The sequence below is a fragment of the Ictidomys tridecemlineatus genome, chromosome 3 (genome assembly GCF_052094955.1).
Source record: "Ictidomys tridecemlineatus isolate mIctTri1 chromosome 3, mIctTri1.hap1, whole genome shotgun sequence".
Taxonomy (NCBI): Eukaryota; Metazoa; Chordata; class Mammalia; order Rodentia; family Sciuridae; genus Ictidomys; species Ictidomys tridecemlineatus.
Window position 1 is genome coordinate 80957053 of NC_135479.1, and position 22797 is coordinate 80979849.

General features: G+C 43.3%; 1 protein-coding gene across 2 annotated transcripts in view; it reads left to right on the top strand.

Moving 5' to 3' along the window:
• The first annotated feature begins 779 nt into the window (after positions 1-779).
• The window catches only part of LOC101970551 (inhibitor of carbonic anhydrase), a 40110-nt gene continuing 18092 nt past the window's right edge, over positions 780-22797 (top strand). For both annotated transcript variants that reach the window (XM_005327024.4, XM_040269815.2), the window contains exons 1-7: positions 780-937; positions 11611-11783; positions 15667-15775; positions 17073-17234; positions 18341-18488; positions 19249-19304; positions 21806-21984. In XM_005327024.4, the coding sequence (XP_005327081.1) occupies positions 895-937; positions 11611-11783; positions 15667-15775; positions 17073-17234; positions 18341-18488; positions 19249-19304; positions 21806-21984 (870 nt within the window). In that variant the 5' untranslated portion in view covers positions 780-894. The remainder of the gene's footprint in view (positions 938-11610; positions 11784-15666; positions 15776-17072; positions 17235-18340; positions 18489-19248; positions 19305-21805; positions 21985-22797) is intronic.

Sequence of the window (22797 nt, forward strand, 5' to 3'; positions counted from 1 at the left end):
TGAATGACCTTCTCAGGGCACAACTGCTTAGAGGAATCTCACAAAGGTGATCTTGAATCAAAAAAGCCAAATACAAAACTGTACATATGGTAGGATTCCATAGCTGTGAATTAAAAAACCAACAGCCTTGGTGGTGTACGTTGTGAGAAGCCAAAACAACCCGCAAGAGAAGAGATGGGTGGTGACAGGAAGGGCCCCCACAGGCTGGCTGTCCCAGCTCTGCTGATGTTCTGTTTCCTGATGCGGGGACTGCTTGTGCGGGTGTGTTCACCCAGCGATAATTAATCACGCTGTTGTGACACTTAGGTTATGTGAAGTTTTATGCACAATAGAAAACTTTTTAAATTTTACTTAAACTTAGCTGACTGTCCTCAGGCAGAAGTCACAAATCTGAGGAAGGAGGAGCTGCAGCAAGGTAGCAGCTCTCCAGGGAGTCTGCGCTTCACTTGACTTTGTCCTCTCAGCACAAGAGGGATGCAGGAGTCGTGCCATTTAGGGATGCCTCCAGGAGCACCTTGGAGTGGTCTACGTGGACGCTTTGTGAGGACGAGTCTGAGAATTCCCGAAAAATGTGTGCGAAACGTTGTGTCTATGTGGGCACGCTTACCTGCAGGAAGGGGCCACCGTTTTTCATCCTGAGGATGTCCCCCAGCCTCTAGGAGTCCGTGGTTTTTGAGACCTTTAGGAGCTGCTAGATCAGGGTGGGACAGGCTGCTGAGCCGCTGCCCCGGGGAAGGAAGGAGGGAGTGGCGATGGCCCTGTGCCCGGGCCGCCAACCTTTCGGAGTAGGCGGATCCACCCGGCTCCTGGGCTGGTAGAGCAGGCAGGACTCAGGCTCTGGGTGCAGGACCCAGGCTCGGGGTGCCAGACCGTGTCGCGCGCCCGCAGCGGAGAATGAGGCTCACTATCTGCGCCCTGCTGTGCGCGGGGGCCCTGGGTGAGTGCGCACCGGGAACCAGAGGAGGGGCCTGCTCTAAAGGGTGCTCTGCGGAGGGGACCAGGTGACAGACAGCAAGGGTCAGCTACAGCGGAATCCTACAGCCCGTGGGCCAAAGTGTGTGTGTGTGGAGGGAGAGAGATATCACTCTAGAATGAATCCAGCTGCCTCTCCCACTGCTGTGTGACCCTGGACTGTCCCTTGACCTCTCTGTGCTGGTAAACATCGTCCTTTCACAACACAGAGTTGTGAAAATGCGAAAAGGGTGTCTGGAGGCAGGTAGAGGTCCAGGCATAGGTGAGTTGTGACTGGTAAAAACCCTGCACAGAAATGCCTTGGGGCTCAACAACTGCCGCTTCTGTCCTCCGGGAGTCCTGTCGTGTCTCAGGCTGTCATCAGTAAGTTTCAAGGTAGGGCATCTGACTTGGGGGAGGGGTGACGGGGCGCGCAGAGCAAGGGAAGGGCAGGTGGTGTGCGTGACCCCTCCCTGGCCCTGAACTGGCCACATGAGGCCACACAGGGAGCTCAGCTCTGGCTGGGACTGGGCAGGCTGGAAAGGTGGCCACAGAGGTGACTCAGCTGGGCACCGCTCCTGAGCAGGGCCTGTGGCATTTGTCCTTCCTCTGACTCCTCTCCTGGCAATGCCGGGCACTGACCAAAAGTTCACTTCCCCAACTCCCCCTGTTTACAAATGGGAGATGAGAGGCGTCCCTGTGGGCTCCATCCCCGCAGGGCCACTGGGCCAGGAAGGAGGCTGGCATGTATCTTCCTCAAAGCTCAGATCTCCAGTTTGAACAGGATGACCTTGTCCTTTGTGGCGAATGACCAGGAAGCAATCCAAGTGGCTTAAACAGAAAAGACTGAGGGGAGAGGCATACGGCCTGCCTTTGGGGCTCAAGAGCTTCCTCTACCTAGTGAGCAGGTGGCCACCAGCAACTTTGTTTTCAGTCTGAAGACTTCTCCCCAATGGCTAATTGCCCTTTCTTTCAATGATCCAGGTGCTGTTAATGACCCTCCTGGGTTCCTGGACTCCAGCCACCCTTTGCTGGCTTACCCAGGTTTTCTTTCTCTTTCCTTTAAAAATAATTTCTTCTTTTTCTCTTAATTCTTTGTTTTGGTACCAGGGATTGAACCCAGGGGAGTTTAACCACTGAGCCACATCCCCAGCCATTAGATTTTTTTTTTTTAGATTTTTATTGGTTCATTTTAGTTATATATAATATTATAGTTTCTTTTTTAAAACATATTTTTTAGTGAAGACCTTTTATTTATTTATTTATTTATTTATTTATATGTGGTGCTGAGGATTGAACCCAGTGCCGTATACACGTGAGGCAAGGACTCTACCACTGAGCCACAGCCCCAGCCCCAATGTTATAGTTTCTTAACATAATTATAAGAGCATGGAATATAATCTGCTCTAATTCAGCCCCAGTGCTTCCCTTTTCCCTCACCTCCTCCCTCTCTCTTTCCTTTCCTTTACTCTACTGATTTTCTATTTATTTATAATCTTTACATTTTTTGGTACTCTTTCCTAATCCTATCTCCCCTCCCTTTCCCTTCATTCCCCTTTGTCTAGTCCAACGAGCTGCTGTTCTTCCCTCTCCTCCCTTATTGAGTGTTAGTTAGAATCCACATATCAGAGAGAACATTCAACCTTTGGTTTTGGGGGATTGGCTTATTTCACTTAGCACAACAGTCTCCAATTCCATCCATTCACCAGCAGAAGTCATAAAGCCATTCTTTTTTTATGGCTGATTAATATTCCATTGTGTATATATACCACATTTTTCTTTATCCATTCATCTTTGTTTCATAGCTTAGTTATTGTAAATTGAGCTGTTATAAACATTGATGTGGGTGCATCAATCAGTAGTAAGCTGATTTTAAGTCCTTTGGTTTATACATGTAGGAGTGGGATAACTGGGTCAAATGGTGATTCCATTCTTAGTTTTTTGAGGAATCTCTATACAGCTTTCCAGAGTGGTTGCACTAATTTGCAGTCCCACCAACAATGTATGAGTGAATGTCCCCCCCACATCCTTGCCCACATTTATTGTTGTTTGTATTCTTCTTCTTCTTTTAAAAATATTTTTTTAGGTATAGGGGGACACAATAACCTTTATTTTGTATGTGGTGCTGAGGATCAAACCCAATGCCTCACAAGTGCTAGGTGAGCGCTCTACCGCTGAGCCACAACCCCAGCCCTGGTGCTTGTATTCTTGATAATTGTTACTGTATCTGGAATAAGATGGAATCTCAGTGTAGTTTCAATTTGCATTTCTCTAATTGCTAGAGATGTTGAACATTTTTTCATGTATTTGTTGACCATTCAAATTTTTCTTCTGTGAAGTGCCTGTTTAGTTCCTTTGCCCATTTATTGATTGATTGATTGATTGATTGTGTGTGTGTGTGTGTGTGTGTGTGTGTGTGTGTGTGTGAATGCTCTGCCTGAGATGCTGGTGGCAAAGATTTCCTCCCATTCTGTAGGCTCTCTCTTCAAGTTCTTGATTGTTTTCTTCTAGCCCTTTTTTTATACTTTATTTTTAGTTAGGGTCTTGCTAAGTTGTTTAGGGACTTGCTAAATGACTGAGGCTGGCTTTGAATTTGTAATCCTCCAGCCTCAGCCTCCTGAGCTGCTGGGATTACAGGTGTGAGCCACCACACCTGGCTTAAAAATCAGTGAAGTGTACACGTCTATAATTCTAGTGACTTGAGAGACCCAGGTAGGATGATTACAAAGTTTGAGGCCAGCCTTAATAACTTAGACCCTGTCTATAAATAAATAAATAAACAAACAAACAAACAAATAAATAAATAAAACTGGAGATGTAGCTCAGTGATAAGAGCCCTGGGTTCAATCCCTATTACCACCCCTCCATCATTTCTATTGAATATGCTTTATATATATAAGAAAACACATCCATCTAAAATATATATTCAGTTCAGTGAATTTTGACAAATATAAAAATCTATTGCAAAAAAAAAATCTATTGCAACTACCATCATAATCAAGATAAAGAACATTTTTAACACTTTCAAATCAGCCCTATCCCTTCTCAGCCATTCCCACTTTTTGCCATTATAATAAATGTTGTTTCTTATAAGATTTCACATAAATGGAACCATATAGTACATGGTCCTTTGTGTTTGGCTTTTTTTTTCCCCACTCAGTATAATCATTTTGCAATCCAAAACAACTTTGGATACATGTGGTTGCATATGTCATAGTTCATTCCTTTTTTATTGCTGAGTACTGTGCCATTGTATGGTTTTACCACAGTTTGTGGACCATTCACTTATTGATGAACATTTAGATTCTGGTTTTATATTGGTTTGTTAAATTGTGATATAAATATAAATAATTTTCTCTAGAAAGAATTTTTCTTATTTATTATTAACTTAATTGCATATAAATCTCCTCTTTATGATTTATCCTTTGTAAACATTCTGTAATTTGCTTAGATCTTTAGTTCTGTTCCTGCTTTCATCTTGCAACAATTTAGTCATTTTAATTTAGGAGAAAAATCTCATTTTATTCATATAAAATTCTTTCTCATCTAAAAACATTTTTTAGCCAGGTGCGGTGACTCGTGCCTGTATTCTCAGTGAGTTAGTGTGAGGCTAAGGGAGGAGGATTGCAAGTTCAAGGCCAGACTCAGCAAAAGTGAGGCACTCAGCAACTCAGTGAGACCCTGTCTCTAATAAAATACAAAATAGGGCTGAGGATAGGGCTCAGTGGTTGAGTGCCCCTGAATTCAATCTTTGGTAACCCCCACCACCACAAAAAAATAACTCTGACAATGTTTTAAACAATTCTTTTTAAACAACACTTTATTATAAACTTTAGTACTCAGTTTATGTCTAACTTAGTGTATAACCTCATTTGTGAATTCCCAAGTTTTTGTAGAATGATTTTTTTCCCCCAGTAGTAAGGATTGAACCCAGAGCCTCACACATGCTAGGGAAGTGCTCTCCTGCTGAGCTATTTCCCCAGTCCTTCCATCTGTTCAGTCCATTGGTCTATGCATCTATCTATGTATCTGTCTATCTATCTGGACAGGATCTCCATAAATTGCTTAGGGCCTCACTAAGTTGTTGAGGCTGGCCTTGAACTTGTGATCCTCATGCCTCAGTCTCCCATACTGCTAGGATTAAAGGCCTGAACTACTGCACCTGGCTGCCATGTTTTTTGTTTATTCTTAAGACTTTTCCTTATCCAATAACACTGGGGCTCAAAGGTACCTACCTTTGAGCCCCAGTGTTATTCATTCTTACTCACCTTCGTTAAAGGTGCTACTTATTAAAGCACAGCACAGCCGACTTTATTCAGGATCAACAGGACAGGTGCAGTCACCAGCAACCATGACAGTGGGATTTTGCATTGGAGGAGACTCTGGGCTCAACTGAACACAGTGTGGGCAAGTGGGAATTTTAGCCAAAGATGAGAGTGGGGGGTCTTTGAGTAATAATTTAGTAATTGAGTCTTAGTAATCTTCTAAGAGGTGACATCAGGAGTAAGGGGGACTCTGGCTAAACCAACCCAACAGGAGTAGCTGGGATTCCAGGTGTGCACAGCCTGTGCCTGGCGGACCAATAGTGTGTGCATAGTCACGTCCCTGCTCCAGACAAACTACAGAAGCCATATATGGATGCAAGCACTGCACATCATTCAAAGCACAAGATATGTGGGATGTGAAAAGCCCAAAGTTTTTGGTTCTGAATCTTTCAAGTATCTGCTGTAAGACAAAAAGTGATTTTAAAAACTACGTTTCTAAGAATCTGATGTAAGTGAGACTAGATAGGGAAACAGTAGGATCCCAATATTGCAGAGAAGCAGGCAAGCCTCTCTGGTCTCTCTGATGACTGTTGTCCAAGGGTCACATTAAATGAGCACATTTCAGCTATTAATTCTGCCTGAGATAGTCTTCATTAATGGGTCTTTACAGAAAAACAAAAAGATCTTCCTCCAAAACTGATCACTACCTAAAATAGATGGTGGCTCTTTTTACAATTTAAGTATTGAATGAGTTGCCCTTTTATAAATTATTGACTCTAGGGCATTTTAAAATTATGAAATTTTAAAATGATACGACCCTCAATCATCTAAAAATTTTTATAGTTCAAAACTCATTTCCCCCCAAATTATTGGCCTTTGCTAGATGAAAGTGTACTTTAAAGTCTTCATGTCTATTAGCCCTCTAGAAGTATTGTTCTCAAACTTACTGAAGGAGCAGAAATCTCTTGGTGGTACAACACAAAGTGTTCTATACACCAACAATTTATGAAACACACTTATTTTTAGGTTCCAGTACACTACCTTTTTGTAGATTTTCAAGGAAACAAGAGTACTTGAATTTCTACTTAGCCATTGCTATACTCGTATTTTAATTGACCCAGTATTTAAAATGACTCCAACGTTTTATCTCTATCATATGTATTAATAAATATTTATCCAATTTATATTTACCCCATTTATTTTTAGGTTATTTTAAAATTACGAAAATTGAGATAGCAGACAAGCAGAGTCAATACTCTGTTATTTCTTTGACAAAAGAGAAACCTGACGAGTTGCTGTATTTGAGACACAGAAAGCAGTGTCGCATCTTAAACATCTAAGAGAGAAAAATGTGATCCTGATTGGCTGGCAAGTCGGCAAGATGTGAAGCTGTGAAGACATCTCAGTCTTTATCTTCCCAACAAATTTAAATTAACCCATTTGTCGGAAATCTACTTATGTTAAAATTTCAGTCATAAAACAAAGCAATACCATAATATCAATTTGCCAGGTTTATAAGCAGTTAAATCTAAGTTATATTTATGACAAACTGACACAAGGCCACCTGGTTGGTTATGTGACTAAACTTCTAGATTTTTATTTGTAGGTCTAATATAACCCTTGAATCAAAATTTTTAAATGGCAATAGCTTGATTAAAAAAAAGAACAACTTTTTACCTTTCTTGGGAAAAAAAAGTCTGAGCATTATTTTTTTTTGATGTCCCAATTCCAGCTGGGACTAGCTGAAATAATTATCCTCTAAGTAATCTCGAATGACCAGTTTTCTTAGTAAAGGCAGCCACAGAAAACAAGACAAAACAACAACATTGAGAAGGAAAGTAAAAACCTCTCACCAAAGAAAACAAAACAATATTAGTTTAAGCACACAGAACCAAAAGTGAATTCATCAGGAAAAAAAAAAAAAACATGAGCTAAAAAAAAAAAGAAAAGAAATTCCTGCCAAAAATGAAGTGGTCATTGGTATCTTATTCAGAGTTATTTCTAAGCATACATCAGGGGCAGTTTACTCTGGTGTGTTTTAACTAAACTCTGTCCAGTGCTGTTTTCAGGACTCATTTGGTTATAGGATTATCTGGTGATGGAGTAGGAACCAGTGCTTGGGAGGTGTTTTTGGGGTCAACCAAACATGCTATTTGGACTGGGGCTGCGGCTCAGTGGTTGAGTACTTGTCTAACACGTGTGAGGCACTGGCTTTGATCCTCCTCAGCACCACATAAAAATCAATCAATCTAAAATATCAATCAATCACTCAGTAAATGAATAAAGGCATTGTGTCCATTTACTCTCTCTCTCTGTCTCTCTCTCTATATATATATATATATATATCACCTGTAATCCCAATGACTCTGGAGGCTAAGGCAGGAGGATCACAAGTTCAAAGCCTGCCTTAGCAAAAGTAAGGCACTGAGCAACTCAGTGAGACCCTGTCTCTAAATAAAATACAAAATTGGGCTGAGGATATGGCTCAGTAGCTGAGTGCCTCTGAATTCAATCCCTGGCATCCCCCACCCCTACCCCTCCGAATGTGATATTTACAAGGATTCCTTCCCAGAGTGTCACTGGTGGGCCAGCTATCTTCTGGAAAGCCCCCAACACTAAGGGTGTGGGATGCTCAAGGTGCAGGGCGACTACCCCATTATGTACAAACCTCCTGGATGAGTTGTTAGACTTCTTTGAAACCTAGGAACAGGGTATGGTTTGAAATGGAATCCTGAGACTGCTGCATGTCGCAGGACAGTGGCCTGACACCTCCATCAAGGTCCTAGTCATCTAGGGTCACCTAGAGGGGACTCTTATCTTCAGAGTCTGGGGACACTCCTGTAAGTACATTCCCAAAAGGACCGTGGCCGCCAGCCATCAAACTTCTTTAGCTTCTATTAAGACAATAAGCAAGCTGAAAGATAAGAAGAATACAAAGCAGGTGTAGAGTGCAGCTTGTAGATACCAGTCAGCTGAAATTCTCCCCAGGGGGCTTCCGATAGAATCAGCACTTTCCATTTCCATGTGAATCACTAAAAGAAATCTCCAAACATCTTGGTTTTCTCATATGTGTTATGCCCCTCCCTTGAAAATTAACATCACAATTTTTCAAAATCAAGACTTCTTGTCCACTAAAGGCCAAAGCCTCAGATGGTCCAAAGAACCCCCAGTTGGCTCAAATGACAAAGAAAAGGACCAGGCCCAACATGCACTGTCTGAAAAATTCATTTCTATACATCACCAAAAAGTGGTGAGGATAGTCATAATTGGCCCAGAAAAGAAAGAAAGTAGTCCCCTCCCCACCCCCACCCCCCCCCCAAAATCCTAGATATTCATAAGGAATTGCTTCTCATCCAGGGCTGACTGCCCACAGGTGAAGCTCTGGGAAATCTTATCTAAGAGATGCCACCAGATGGCACTGTCACATCTGGGGAGCTAATTGTGTTTCCTGGGCCTTTGGCCAAAGGCTTGACTGTGGGGGTCCCAACAGGCTGGACTCAGTTCTCACCCACTTCAGGAGTAAGAGAAATCCATTGGTGAAGAAAAAGTAGCATCAGAATAATCTAATAATTGAGAACAAAACCCAAGAAATACACATAGTGTATTTGTAAATCCAGTTTTTTTTGAGGGGGTGGGTGGGTACAGGGGATTGAACCCAGGGGCATTCCCCAGCCCTTTGCATGTTTTATTTATAGATGGGGTCTTCCTGAGTTGCTTAGGGCCTTGCTAATTTGCTGAGGGTGGCTTTGAACTCACAATCCTCCTGCCTCAGCCTCCTGGGCTGCTGGGATTATAGGCGTGTGCCACCGTGCCTGGCTGTAAATCACTTCTTGAGGTTTATTCTCCCCAGGGATATTGGGGATATCCAATTGGGGATACTGGGATATTGGGGCATTCACATTCACATCTCAAGCATTAGATGGAGCTTGGCAAAGAAAAAAAATTCAAAGTATAGGCTTCCAACCTTCCTTAAAAAGTACAGGCTGAGAGCCTCTTTAAAATTTTTTAATTTTAAAGAGGGTTCCTTTACAAATTTATGTTCACTTGTTAAGAAAATGCCATACTTAGGAGCTGGCAGTGTAGTTTAGTGGTAGAGGGCTTGCCCGGCATGTTCAAAGCCCTGGGTTCTGTCCTGCACCCTGCTAAGTAAAGTAAGTAAGTCAAACTTTTTGAGTAGTGTCCCACTTTAACATTCACATCAGTGATACATGAGAAGTTCATTGTTCCCTTTCCTGCTAACACTTGGTGGTATCGGTCTTTTCGCAGTTAACCAGTCTAATAGTATATGGTGGGATCTCACTGTGATTTCAAGTTTGAGTTCTCTGATGACTAATGATGTTGAGCATCTTTTCATGTTCTTAGTGTCTGTGTTAGTCAGCTTTTTGTCACTGTGACTAAAATAGCTGACAAGAACAACTTAGAGGAAGAAAAGTTTATTTTGGGTTCACAGTTTCAGAGGTTCAGTCCATGGTTGGTCCGCTACATTACTTCGGGTCCAAGGTGAGGCAGAGCATCATGGCAGAGGGGATGGCAGAGGACAGCTGCCTGGCTCATGGCAGCTGGTAACAGAGAAAGGGAGGGGCCGAAGGGAAGATGCACCCTTCTAAGGTCTGCCCTTAGTGACCCACCCCTCCAGCCATGCCCCACCTGCCTAGAGTCACCACCCAGTCAGTCCACTCAAACTAGGATGGGCTGATTAGGTTACACCTCTTGTAATCTATTCATTATTGAATAGACTATTCACTAATGAATATTCCTGCATTAACACAGGAGCTTTGGAGGACACCTCATATCCAAAGCATAACTGTGGCCATTCCTTTAACTTCTTTGTGAAGTATCTGTTTGAATCTTCTCCTCATTTTTTTTTTTTTTAAATGTAAGCACAACGGTAACCACACTTTCAAAAAAGGCCCCATCTTGATATTCTGCACAAGGGCACACAGCCTGTACAGTTCTATTCCCTATCTTGCTCTTACCTTGCTTGCTACTTTTGAAGATTTTTCCAATATCAATTTGAGGGTCTCCATTTATCCCTCCCTATATTTGGCATGAGCTTCTGTTTTAGGTAATTGGGCATCTCTCATCTCTCAACATTTGTTATTTCTCGTCTCTAAAACAGGGAAAACACTTAAATGGCAGAAACAATTGTGAACATTAGAAGAAGGTAAAATACTTGCACAGTGCCTGACATCTAGGGGCTCATAAAAACAAACACAGGAGTTGGGGATTTAGCTCAGTGGCAGAGTGCTTGCCTAGCATGCCCAAGGCTATGGGTTCAATCCTCAGCAACCAACCAACCAACCAAAGAGCTCACTGTTCTTATTGTATCTTTTATTCTCTATAGTTCATTTAAAACAAATGTGTATCTAAAATAAAAGAAAATAAGGTTGTGTCCAGATACTACAGATTTATAAACAGCATTTTGCCTTTGTAATGCTCTTCATTACAGCTTAAAATACAAATGATAAATAAGCACTGGTTCTAATGACCCTGCAATTACTACCATGTAAGTTTACAACAGCCAATGTTAAGATTAAAACTAAATTACCAGGTCCAAGGGTTTTATCCAGAGGCAAGAAATTTTTTCCTCTTTTCTTTTCTTTCTTTCTTTCTTTCTTTCTTTCTTTCTTTCTTTCTTTCTTTCTTTCTTTCTTTCTTTCTTTTTTTTTTTTTTGTTGTGGGGGGGATTGAACTCAGTGGCACTTGACCACTGAGCCACATCCCCAGCCCTATTTTGTATTTTATTTAGAGACAGGGTCTCACTGAGCTGCTTAGCACCTTGCTTTTGCTGAGGCTGGCTTTGAATTCTCAATCCTCCTGCCTCAGCTCTGGGAGTCCTTGGGATTTCAGGTGTGTACCACTGCACCCGGCTCACTTAACAAAACGTTTTTGAAATTCACTGTGACTCAGTGATAGATTGCTTGCCTAGCATGCATCAGGCCCTGAGTTTAATCCTTAATGCTACTGCAAAATAAAAAGAGAAAAAAATTTCAATCTTTTGTGATAGAATAATATTCCATTATGTGGACATACCACATTTTGTTTACTAATCATCCGTTGATGGCGCATTTGGGTTGTTTACATTTTATTGCTGTCTGAATACCCTAGTATGACATTTGAGTCTTTGTTTTCAATACTTTGGGATGTTTGGGGATGAGGAAATACTGTCTTATAATGCTAATTTTGTTTATTTTGGGGGGGATGGGTTTTGGCTTTTTTTTTTTTTTAATCCAAGAGACAGGACAGAAGCAGAGATATGGGCCCTATGAATTCACATGATCCAGGCTGCCAGTCCAATTTATGTGTATCCCATCCAACTAACTTGGATCTTGTCTTTGACTTCTGCCAGCAGAGGAAAGTGATGCTGTGTTCCCCTTACTCCTCTTTCCCTCAGGGCTGTGTGTGGCTGTTCCTGAAAAAACTGTAAGATGGTGCACCGTGTCGGATCAGGAGGACACTAAGTGTTCCAGTTTCCGCGATAATGTAAAGAAAGTCTTTCAAGCAGATGGTCCCCTTGTCACCTGCGTGAAGAGAACCTCTTACCTTGAGTGCATCAGGGCCATCGTGGTGAGTCACTGCTGCCCAAAGGAGAGCGGAAGAAAGTCCATACTTAGTATTTCTCCACTTATTATTATAGAGGAAAATGCTGCTGTTCAACATTCATGAATAGTAGAAACCATAATCGTAATTAAACCAACAACAGAGAAGGATTCAGTCTTAGTGAGATATCTATGGTGAGCAAAGCCAGCATTGAACTAGAGAGAATCTTTATAGACTCAGGATGTGGCTGGGGATGTAACTCAGAAACGAGCCCTTGCCAAGCATGTGTAAGGCTCTGGTTTCCGTCCCTGATACTGCCCCAAACAAAACAAAAACAAACAAACAAAAACTCAGAAATAAGAAATAAGCAAGAAGGTCCAGTGTCACTATTATTTTTTAGATCGATACTTTATAATTATACATAATAGTAGGATTCATTGTGATTCATTCATACACGCATGTAATATATTTAGGTCAGTTTCATTCCCCAGTACCTTCTCTTTACCTCTTCTCCTCCCCAGTCCATATGTTCTACTTTACTGGTCTACTCGATTTTCATGAGATTTTCCCCCTTTTTTTTCTCTCTAGCTTCCACATAGAGGAGAAAACACAACCCTTGGCTTTCTGAATCTGGTTCATTTTAATTAACATAATGTTCTCCAGTTCTATCCATTTTTCTGCAAATGACATAGTTTTGTTCTTCTGTATGTTATTCTGTATGAATAAAGCTCCATGGTGCATATATACCACATTTTCTTTATCCATTTCTCTGTTGATGGACACCTAAGCCAGTTCCCTAGTTTAGCTATTGTAAATTGCACTGTTATAAATGTGGGTATGTGGGTATGCACATATTGCTATAGTATGCTATAGTTCCTTGGGATAAACACCAAGGAGTAGGCTAGCTGGGTCATGTGGTGGTTTCATACCTAGTCTTTCGAGGAACCTCCATACTGATTTCCAGAGTGGTTGTACTATAGTGTCACTGTTATTACTTGACATTGTTTTTGAAATTTCCTTGGTGATGCAATAAGATAAATACATGTAAGATGAAAACAAACAAAAATGTCAGTATTTTCAGATGATTTCATGCCTGGAAAGTACAATAGAATCAAGAGAAATGCTGCTACATTTTTTTAATGAACAAAGTAGTTTGGTAAAAGAGAAATATGTCACAGTAATGTCATTTTCATATACCAATAGTCATTAATTAGGGAAAAATACTTGAAAATATGGGCTCATTATTTTAAAATAATAAACAGAAAATATTTCTGGAAACTTAAAATAGAAAAGATCTGCATTGTTATAATATGAACGTCTATAACAAGTGAACAATATCTTTTAATAAGTGAACTAAAATGCCATATTCCCAGGTAGAAAGACTAAATATCAGATACTTGTATATCTTCTCAAAGTTAATGCACAACTTTACTATTATTTTCATCAAAATACATTCTAGCTTAATTATTTTTTCTTCTTCCTCTTTTTTTATTTTTCCTGGTGGTGCTGGGGATTGAACCCAGAGCCTCACACATGCTAGGTAAGCGTTCTACCATTGAACTATGATTCCCCCAAATACAATCTTTTCAAAGAAATCACTAAAGTAATTATAAATTCTTAAAGACAAGAATGTGGATAAGATTACAACATGCCTTGAGAAATAAAAGTGACAGAGGAATGGCTGAGCCTTTCCTGTAAGGATATTGTATTTAAATAAATGCATTATAAAGGATAGGTTAGCAGGGCTCAGTGGTGCATGTCTGTAATCCCAGTGGCTTGGAAGGCTGAGGCAGGAGGATCAAAAGTTCAAAGCCAGTCTCAGCAAAAGTGAGGTGCTAAGCAACTCAGAGAGACCCTGTCTCTAAATAAAATATAAAATAGGGCTGGCGATGTTGCTCAGTGGTTGAGTGCCCCTGTGTTCAATCCCTGGTACTCCCTTTCCCTTCCCCCCACCAAAAGAACAGGTTACTGGCAGATATCTTGAAGACCTGGAAGAGAACAACACTGACATATTCCTAACTTTCTGTATGTCCTCCACCTATCTATCTATATGATATGATAAAGATACAAAGTATGAAAAAAGTTCAGCATTAGGACATCAGTGTCCTAGACTTGATAAATTTAAGCAAGAGTACATGTAGACTTAACTAGTTAGGAATGATAAGGCAAACTTTTCAAACAAATGGTTGAGAAATGATTCTTTTGTTGGACAGCTAGGTAGAAATTAAACAAACAAACGAACAAACAAAAACAGTGAGAATCTTAATCCATTCACTAAATAAACCAGCTTCATTCAATTTGACTAAAAGAAACAGATACGATTAGATATAGCCCAAAAGCAGAAAATTTGGAAATTAAAAATTTTAAAGCTTTGACTAAGAAATGTTTTTAAAAGCCTTAGCATGCAAAAAATAATCACATCAGCATACTGTACTGTAAAAACTATACAAAGATGTCATTTACATTTTATGAGAACACTTAAGAATAATAAGCAATAAATAAACCACTCACAGAAAAAAATTATACTAAACAATATAAACGATGAGGGAAAGTGTTCATCTTTCTTAATAATCAAAGAAATGTAAATAAAACCATTCTTATAGTAACACTTTATATCTAGTGATGTAATAACATTTCTGAAATGATAATATCTTTCAATGATAGATTTGCAGTGAAATTGATATGCATTGCAATTGGCATTATAAGTCATAAATTTCTATTGGCATTATAAGTTATTTTTTTATTTCTGGAAAATCATTTGGAAATATTTAGTAAGAATCATAAGGTGCATATGAATTTTTAATTGATGCATATGTTCATATTTATATGTGCATGTACGTGATTTAGAAATGATAGCGGAATTGAGAGAAATGCTGTTATAATTATTTATTAATGACTAAATGAGTTTGATAAAAAATAAATATATCATAAGTAATATTATTTTCAAATACCAATAGTCACTAATTGGGGAAAAATAGCCTGAAGTTGTGGTCTCATTACATTTAAGATAATAAACAGGGAAATATTTCTGGAAAAATAATACATGAGAGGTCTGCAACATTGTTACAATATAAACATCTGTGACACATGAGCAGAGAGACAGAGATAGAGACAGAGATGGATTTGGGACAGGAATTTGCCCTTGTGTCATTGTGGGGGCTGGTGAAGGATTGTCTTTAAGAATATTGTTATCTTTTTGCATCTGATATTGGAACTTGAAGAAGAAATACTTGAGAAAGGAAAATGTATATAAAGCAAGAAAAAGCAAGAACAACCTAGAATCCACAGTCATGAGGTGCAGCCCACTGGGATAGATTGAAACCCATGTCGGTTCTTGCTGCTTCAGATCTTGGCATTCACAAGGCTCAGTGACCTTCTTGTTCTTTTACCTTTGATACTAAATTCATTCTTTCTTAAGTTAATTGGTCTCGAATACATGCCATCTAATAGTGTCCTCGCTTTATATGCTCACATACACAAATATGTACGTGTATATGTATATCTATATCTGTATGAATATTTATAAGAAAATAGTCTATCTATTGTAAAATATTTATAAGGAAAAAAATGAGATTAGAAACAGAAGGGAAGTATGTAGAAACAATGCCGTCATCCTCCGTGTCCACACGTTCTACATTTGTGGATTTAAACAACTGCAGATCACAATATTCTTAACAATTGCCCCTTTACTGAACACATGCAGATGTCAGACAGCATCCCAGATAGTAGCTTTGAGAATGCAGTTGGGGACCGCCTCAATGAGAAGGTGACATTTGAGCATAGACAGAGGGAGGTGCAGGAGGTCTGAGCCATGTAAGGATCTACAGATCGATCATCCTTGGCAGAGGGGGAGGGAAGTCTTCCTCAGAGGTGACAGGTGTCATTCATGGTCTGATCTCTTCTCTTTCAGGCAAACGAAGCCGATGCAGTGACGATCGATGGAGGTTTGGTGTTTGAGGCAGGCCTGGCCCCTTACAACCTGAAACCCATCGTGGAGGAATTCTATGGGCCAAAAGATGGTATATTCTCCCCGGGGACCCAGGTCTGGTGGGACACCGAAGCCATCAGGGGAGGCAGGAACTGTGTCAATGTAATAGTAGCGGGAACATAGTTACTGGAACTCTTTGGCTTGTAGGAGGCTGTCACTGATACTAACCCTCAAAGGCTGGTAGATTGGTTACCCCTGGCAACTGCAAGCTTTATGCATCCTAACATGGAAATGTCATTGGTGCTTCAAGCTGTGGGGTGCTTTAGCCTGAGAGGAGGGTGCTGTCCAGCATCCATCACCCACCAGGGGGGCTGCACCAATAGGAAGCTATCTTTGGTGATGGGTGAGGATCTGGCTGCTTCTGCCCTACGCTGTCTCTTATGAGGAGAGGTGCTGGGGGAGTCTAGGAATGGGCTTTGCCTCTTTCTCATACCTGTCCCTTAGTGCCGTTAGTGTGTATGTGCACAGCTCACCTCAATCTGACTCCAAATTTCAGGGACCTGGTTTATTCCTGGGAACCCCTGCATCCTTCCTCTTTCTCCTTCACCTTTGTGACTGAGCTGTAGAGAGAGAAACAAAGAAGGAAGAAAAACCCTTGCAGAGAAGCAGTGACATCATCGGGGCTGGGAGCTGATGCTGTCCCTGAGAAAAAACACATGCAGGTTCTGTAATAACTGGAGTCTTCAAGTTTCCTGTCCCCAAGGCTAAGAGGCACTGGCAGGAAAAGAACAACAGGTGCTCCTCAACTTATGACGGGCTTATGTCCTGACAAACCATGTAAATCAAGAATATTGTAAGACAAAAATGCATTCAATACACCTTTCCACCAAACATCATGGCTTACCCATACAGTAGGCTGGAGAGTGTGGGTTGATTCTCCCCAGGATGGCTGACTGGGAGCTGTGGCCCATTGCTACTGCCCAGAGTCAAAGGAGAGGATCACAGGGCACATCACTAGTCTGTGAAAAGATTAAACTCAAATTTCAGAGAGTAGTTTCTATTGACTATATCTCTTTGCACCTTCATAAAGTTAAAAAAAAATTAGAAGTCTAGTACAATAATTAATAATAATATAATAAAAAAATAGAAGTCCTATAATAATGTCAGGGAGCACCTGTAGTGTTTATTGCTTTGAAAATGTCCGGGTTTCTCTCTCTTGTCAGTTAAGGGTTTTTCGTTTGTTTTTTTCATTTCCTTTTATCTCTGCTTATCAGGGGATGGCACAGGTCCTAGAATCCTTCCAATTCTGCATTGCACACACTCTGGAAGATTAGTAGTGATGATGTGGCAACGTCCTTTGGCCCTTCTTTCTTTCTGATCCTTTGCAGATCCACAAACCTACTATTATGCTGTCGCCCTGGTGAAAAAGGGCACCGGCTTCCAGCTGAACCAGCTCCAAGGCAAGAAGTCCTGCCACACAGGCCTGGGCTGGTCCTCGGGGTGGAACATCCCCATCAGCATGCTGCTTCCTTCTGGCTCTCTTGAAACAGGTAAGCCAGCAAGTGCTGTACCATTTGCCCAGATGAGTCATGCTGGGATCACACAGTCACTGTCAAAGTGTGTGTGAGTTTCATGGTCTCCAGCTCGTTGGCAGCTGAGTCTTCTCTCGGCAAAGGTGCTCCTGTCAGTTCTGCCTTCCTGGGAATCCTGGCAGCTTGGCGGAAAAGCCACCTCCCCGCCTGCCCCAACTTCCCAGGAAGGTTTGCTGGGGATTTCAGCCACACCACTGGCACTCAGCTCTGTACCTTGGGCGAGGGCTTGAGACAGGTGAGGAGGATGACTGGATGGGTCCAGGCTTCATGTTCAGTTACGATGAGCTCAGGTGAGTGCCGGACACCTTCTCAATCCTTAAAGATGATGGCCAAGTCCTGCACTCTGAAAAAGTGTCTTTTGGAGTTCTTCCAACCTCTATAGTCACTGTGACTGTGACAGGGACAAGTGGCTGCAGGGATCTGATGAAGTGTTGCCGCCTGGACCACCGTTCTAGTTATGTTTTGTCGTTCCTTGGGCAAAGTTGACAGATGCTTCAGTGACAGTTGCTAGTGGACATCTGTCTGGCAGTTAGGTAGTGGCTATTAGATGCTCCTCACCCTTCACTGGCAAGATAGCTCAACTCTCTCCAGGAAGAGGGATCCCCAGAACCATCACAACTTCTGCATACAGGCGGGGTGGCGGGACTTTCTATGTCTTGAGGTATGGAAGGGCTGATGGGGACTCCTGACCTACAAGGTCCTGCCTGACCCCTTAGAGCCTCCATGTTGGTGGGTTACCAGATGCCATTGGCACTGGGCTATATCTTGGTGTAGTGAAGGTTACCAGCTCTTACCCTGTACAGGGGACAATCTGGAGAACATTTTCATAGGCTTGAGCACTGAGCTACACTTGAGTGTGGTGCCTAAGGGCACAGGGACCCTGGGCCATCCACTCACCTTGGTGTGGGCATTTTCAGTCACCGCTGGCAGGACTGCACCCTGCTAGCCTGTGCACACCCGCTTCCTCAGGACAGTCCTGGGAAGCGTGGGCAGACTCACGGGCTCTCGGGTCGGGACAACCTGGAGGCCTAGTCGCTCATGCCCTGTGTGTCTGTGTTTGGCAGCAGCGGCCAGGTTCTTCTCCAGCAGCTGTGTCCCCTGTGCAGATGGGAAGTCGTTCCCCAGCCTGTGTCAACTGTGTGTGGGAAAAGGGACAGACAAGTGCGCCTGCTCCTCTCATGAGCCATACTTCGGGAACTCGGGCGCCTTCAAGTGAGTGAGATTCCCCTACTCCCCCTCCCTCTGATGTTGGCGAGTCAAAGGCACTAAAAGTGGACAGAGCCTGTCCCAGGGACCTAGAGCATCAATGTGACAGTCAGGGTCCTGAGTGTCTCTTATGGCCTATGGTGAGCTCCTAACCCTCTTTTGCCTGGGAGATGTTCAGGTCTCCTCAGAACCTGGAACCTGCCCATAGTGACCCTCTTGGGCCAGGGCCAAGGGCCAGGGCCTCCCAGCTCACATCCATCTGCTCGGTACCTTCCTGTGCTAGGACCTATACACCTTCCTCAGCCCCTGCAGAGCCCACTCCCTGATCTATGCTACTGCTCAAAACCAGGGGAAACTGGCTGGAGTCCAAGGCTACCCAGTATTTTTATGCTTCATGTGAAAAGCTCTAAGCTTTTATTAAAAACAAAAAAACCAAACAAATACCCTGCCGCTTTTGGTGGCTTTCTACGAGGAAGGCAAGTGTCCTTTTTCACACCTTCCCTCCCTCCCCCAGGTGCCTGGGATGTTCCTTTCCAGGGCTCCTGCCTGCTTCAGGTTTGGGGTTGGCCGTGGGGTTCAAAGGTCGCTCACATGAGGCCATCACCTCTGTGAGCACAAACCAATGTCTGGGAGACCGTGGGCACTAGTCATCCAGGAGCTGGAGCGCCACGGTCCCCATGAGTCCATGTTCCGGGCAGAGCTTCACGAGAGAGAGGCAAGGCTCACACCAGGGGCAGAGCCTGACTGTGGCCTTCCTGTTCCTCAGGTGTCTGGAGGATGGCGCCGGGGATGTGGCCTTCGTGAGGCACGTGACAGTGTTTGGTAAGTGCTGGAGGAAGGGCACGTGGGCCCCAGCTGAGCCAGGGCTCTGGCTCTTGCCCCAGGTTTCCTGACACCCAGAAGAGGTGACGTGGAGATGTTTAATGCCACAGGAGAGATTCTGCTTAAGCATTTTTGTTGTTTGTCCTTTGTTTAGGGCCCAATTTGTTCTCAACTCGCCTTCTGCTGAACATCTCCCTGTGTCAGGGACCTGTGCCTCTCTGTCCCCACCTTCCACGTGGCCAACTGCAGCCACATGTTTTTCTGAACCTTTAAACAGAACTTACCAACTAACTTCTTTTTCTCCTCCTCCTCCTCCTCCTCCTCCTCCTTCTCCTTCTCCTTCTCCTTCTCCTTTTCCTTCTCTGGGGATTGAACTCAGGGCCTCAGGCACTCTAGGTGAGTGTTCTAGCCCTGAGCCCTAACCCTGACTCAGTCCGCCTTTCTAGCATTTTGGATAATTTTTTTTTACCAGCAATAAACAAACAAAAGAGCATCTTGGAGAAGCTGATATGACAGTCTCTGGTCTTATAGCCAATGAAATATCTATTCCATACAGAGCACACGGTTCCACGTGAAATGTTTAAGACCAGAATTTGTATTCAGTCTGCTAAGCCCATTTTTGTAACAAATTGTCTACCGCCTCCAGGAGGATTTTTAAGTCCTCACATTTTCGTTGGCCTTAGTTCCTCACAACCTCAACCTCCTGTCTTTTCCTGACACAATGCCTTCAGTGTCCTTTGTTCTCTTATTCAGCCATTCACATTTCGCTGTCTCATTATGATAATTTGGCCTCCTTTGTCAGCGTTTTGGCAATTGATGCATGTCCTGTTATCAACTATTTAAATTACTGGGGTCACCTCCAAGTCTCACCTCCTAGAATCAAGTGGTTCCAAGTAATTATCATTATGTCCTTTGATTGCTCAAATTACCACAGTTACTGCCAGTGAGCAGCCTGGTCTAGCACTCACCCTGAAGAATTTGAAAACACACTAATATTATGGAAAACGCAGGCTGTGCCCAGACCATCCTGATTTACCTCTGTCTGTCCTCATGTACTGCTTTTTAAAAAGAAATTATCATTACTTTGAGGTCATGGGATTGAATGCAGGGATACTCTAGCAGTGAGCCACACCCCCAACCCTTTTTCTTTTTTGTGGTGCTGGGGATTGAACCCAGGGCCTTGTGCATGTGAAGCAAGCACTCTACCATCTGAACTATATCCCCAGCCCTTAACTTTTTTTTTGAGACAGGGTCTTGCTAAGTTATTTAGGGCCTAAGTTGCTGAGGCTGGCCTTGAACTTGCAATCCTTCTGCCTCAGTCTCCTGAATATTTGGCATTATAGGCATGTGCCACCCCAACCACATCTGGCTATCCCTGATTACCTTTTAAGGAGAATTTTATGAGAGAGTGTACACTGGTTTTAGGGGTGCAAGTGACTGTTGGTGACCGAGAGTTTATCAACCTCAAAGTCCTTCTGTATTAATTTGCTAGGACAGTCAGGACAAAGTCCAGACACTGGGTGGTTTAAGCAGCATCTCACAGTTCTGGACGCTAGAATTCAAAGATCAGGGTGTTGGCACGGTTCATCTTCCTGAGGACTGGGGGTGGGGGGGAATCCATTCCAAGCCTCTGTCCTAGCTTGCTGGCAATCTGGGAGTTCTTCAGCTTGCAGACCCATCACCCCAATATCCGCCTACATGTCCCCATGGAATTCTCCCTGCTTGCTTGTCTCTCCCCCAAATCCCCCCCTTTTATGACACCAATCATATTGGATTAGGGGCCCACTCTATTCCAGTATGACCTCATCTTAACTAATTACATCTGCAAGAATCCTATTTGCAAACACTGTCACATGTGAGGTACTGGGGATTAGCGCTTCAACCTAGGAATGTGTTGAACCCATAACACCTTCGTGAGGGAACCAGGGAATCTGTTTCTTTGTACTTGCAGAATGCTTGGGCTGGTATCCTAGGCCTCCTTCCATCCCTCAGCCTTCCCCTGCCTTTCCCCTGTAGGCTCTGCCTCCAGGGAAATATGGATGCTCTAGTAGGGATCTAGATTGTCTTGGCACAGCAGTGGGTCAGCCCAGATTGGCTGAGATTTTGACAAGTTACCTTACCTCTCTGACTCTTTTTCCTCATCTCTACAATGGTATTCTCATATTACGGGCCTCCCCCAGTGTGGTGAGGATTAAGTGAAATGGGTGGACCATGAATGCTCAGCTTGCAGTTAGTATTCGTATTCTTATGAGCAGACACAGAGAAGTGGAGCAGCTGGGCGGGTCCTGGGCTAGGCATGCCTCCAGCCATGGCTATCTGCAGTGAGACTGTGAACCAGTCATTTCACTGCCAAGATCTCCTGTTCCTCCGATGTATGAAAATGTGTATTGAAAAGATTCTGTCTTAGTCCCCTTCAGGTCACACTGTGTGGTTTAGTGTGGAGGGCACACCCCAGCTCATGGTTCTGCTGCAGTGGGCTCATCTGAACTTTCCCTCCCCAGAGAACCTGGAACAGAAGGCTGACAGGGACCAGTATGAGCTGCTTTGCCCAGACAACACCCGGAAGCCTGTGGATGAATATGAGAATTGCCATTTGGCCCAGGTTCCTTCTCATGCTGTCGTGGCTCGAAGCGTGGATGGCAAGGAAGATCTGATCTGGGAGCTTCTCAACCAGGCTCAGGTATCCCCACCCACCATCCTCTCCCCTGCCTAGAGCTCTCTGCTTGGATTTGGGGATTTTCCTCCTTGCTTTCTGGTCACTCTAGAAGTTCTTTTGTGTTCAAGACACGGTGGGAACCCTGCCACTTTGCCAGGCATGACCCGCTTCACGGACAACACTCTCGGTCTATATTTATAACAGACAACACTAAAGATTCTTTGCAGAAGCTCCTCTGACATCATTTTGTTCTTTCCTGGTTTTAAACAAATCCTCACAGGTGCCAGCCTCACCTGTCTCCATGAGTTGGTCCTCTAGGGCCTTGCTGGCCTGAGATCTGCCCTCCTGACTTCCCTTCCAGTGGGTCCCAGGACATGAGCATGCCCTCCCCTCTCTGTCCTGCATTGGTGACAGTCTGTCCCAGTCAGCCCCTGTCCGTCACCCTGCTCCATCTCTCAACACTCTGTGCTCAGCACGGGGCACTGAGAAATTAAACAAAGACTTGCCCCCCAGTTGCTCACGGAGGAGTGTGGAGGAGACACAAACGAGGACACATACCCCTTATCACCCCATGGAATCACACAGCCTTGGGGACATGGATTGCATACTCTGTGGAGGACAGAGAAACTGATTTGAAGGGTATATCTGGGGAGATTCCTGGGCCCTGGGGAGTAAGCTGTGTGTTCCCAGCGGAAATGGAAGGGGGTCTCTGGTGAGGACAGCAGGTGACATTTATGCAGGGCCAAAGCAAAAGTGAAAAGCAGTCATTTGAAAGAGCACGAGGATAGGCATCACCATAGCTGCTATCAGGAGTGGCTTTGGGCCAGGCAGCTGGAG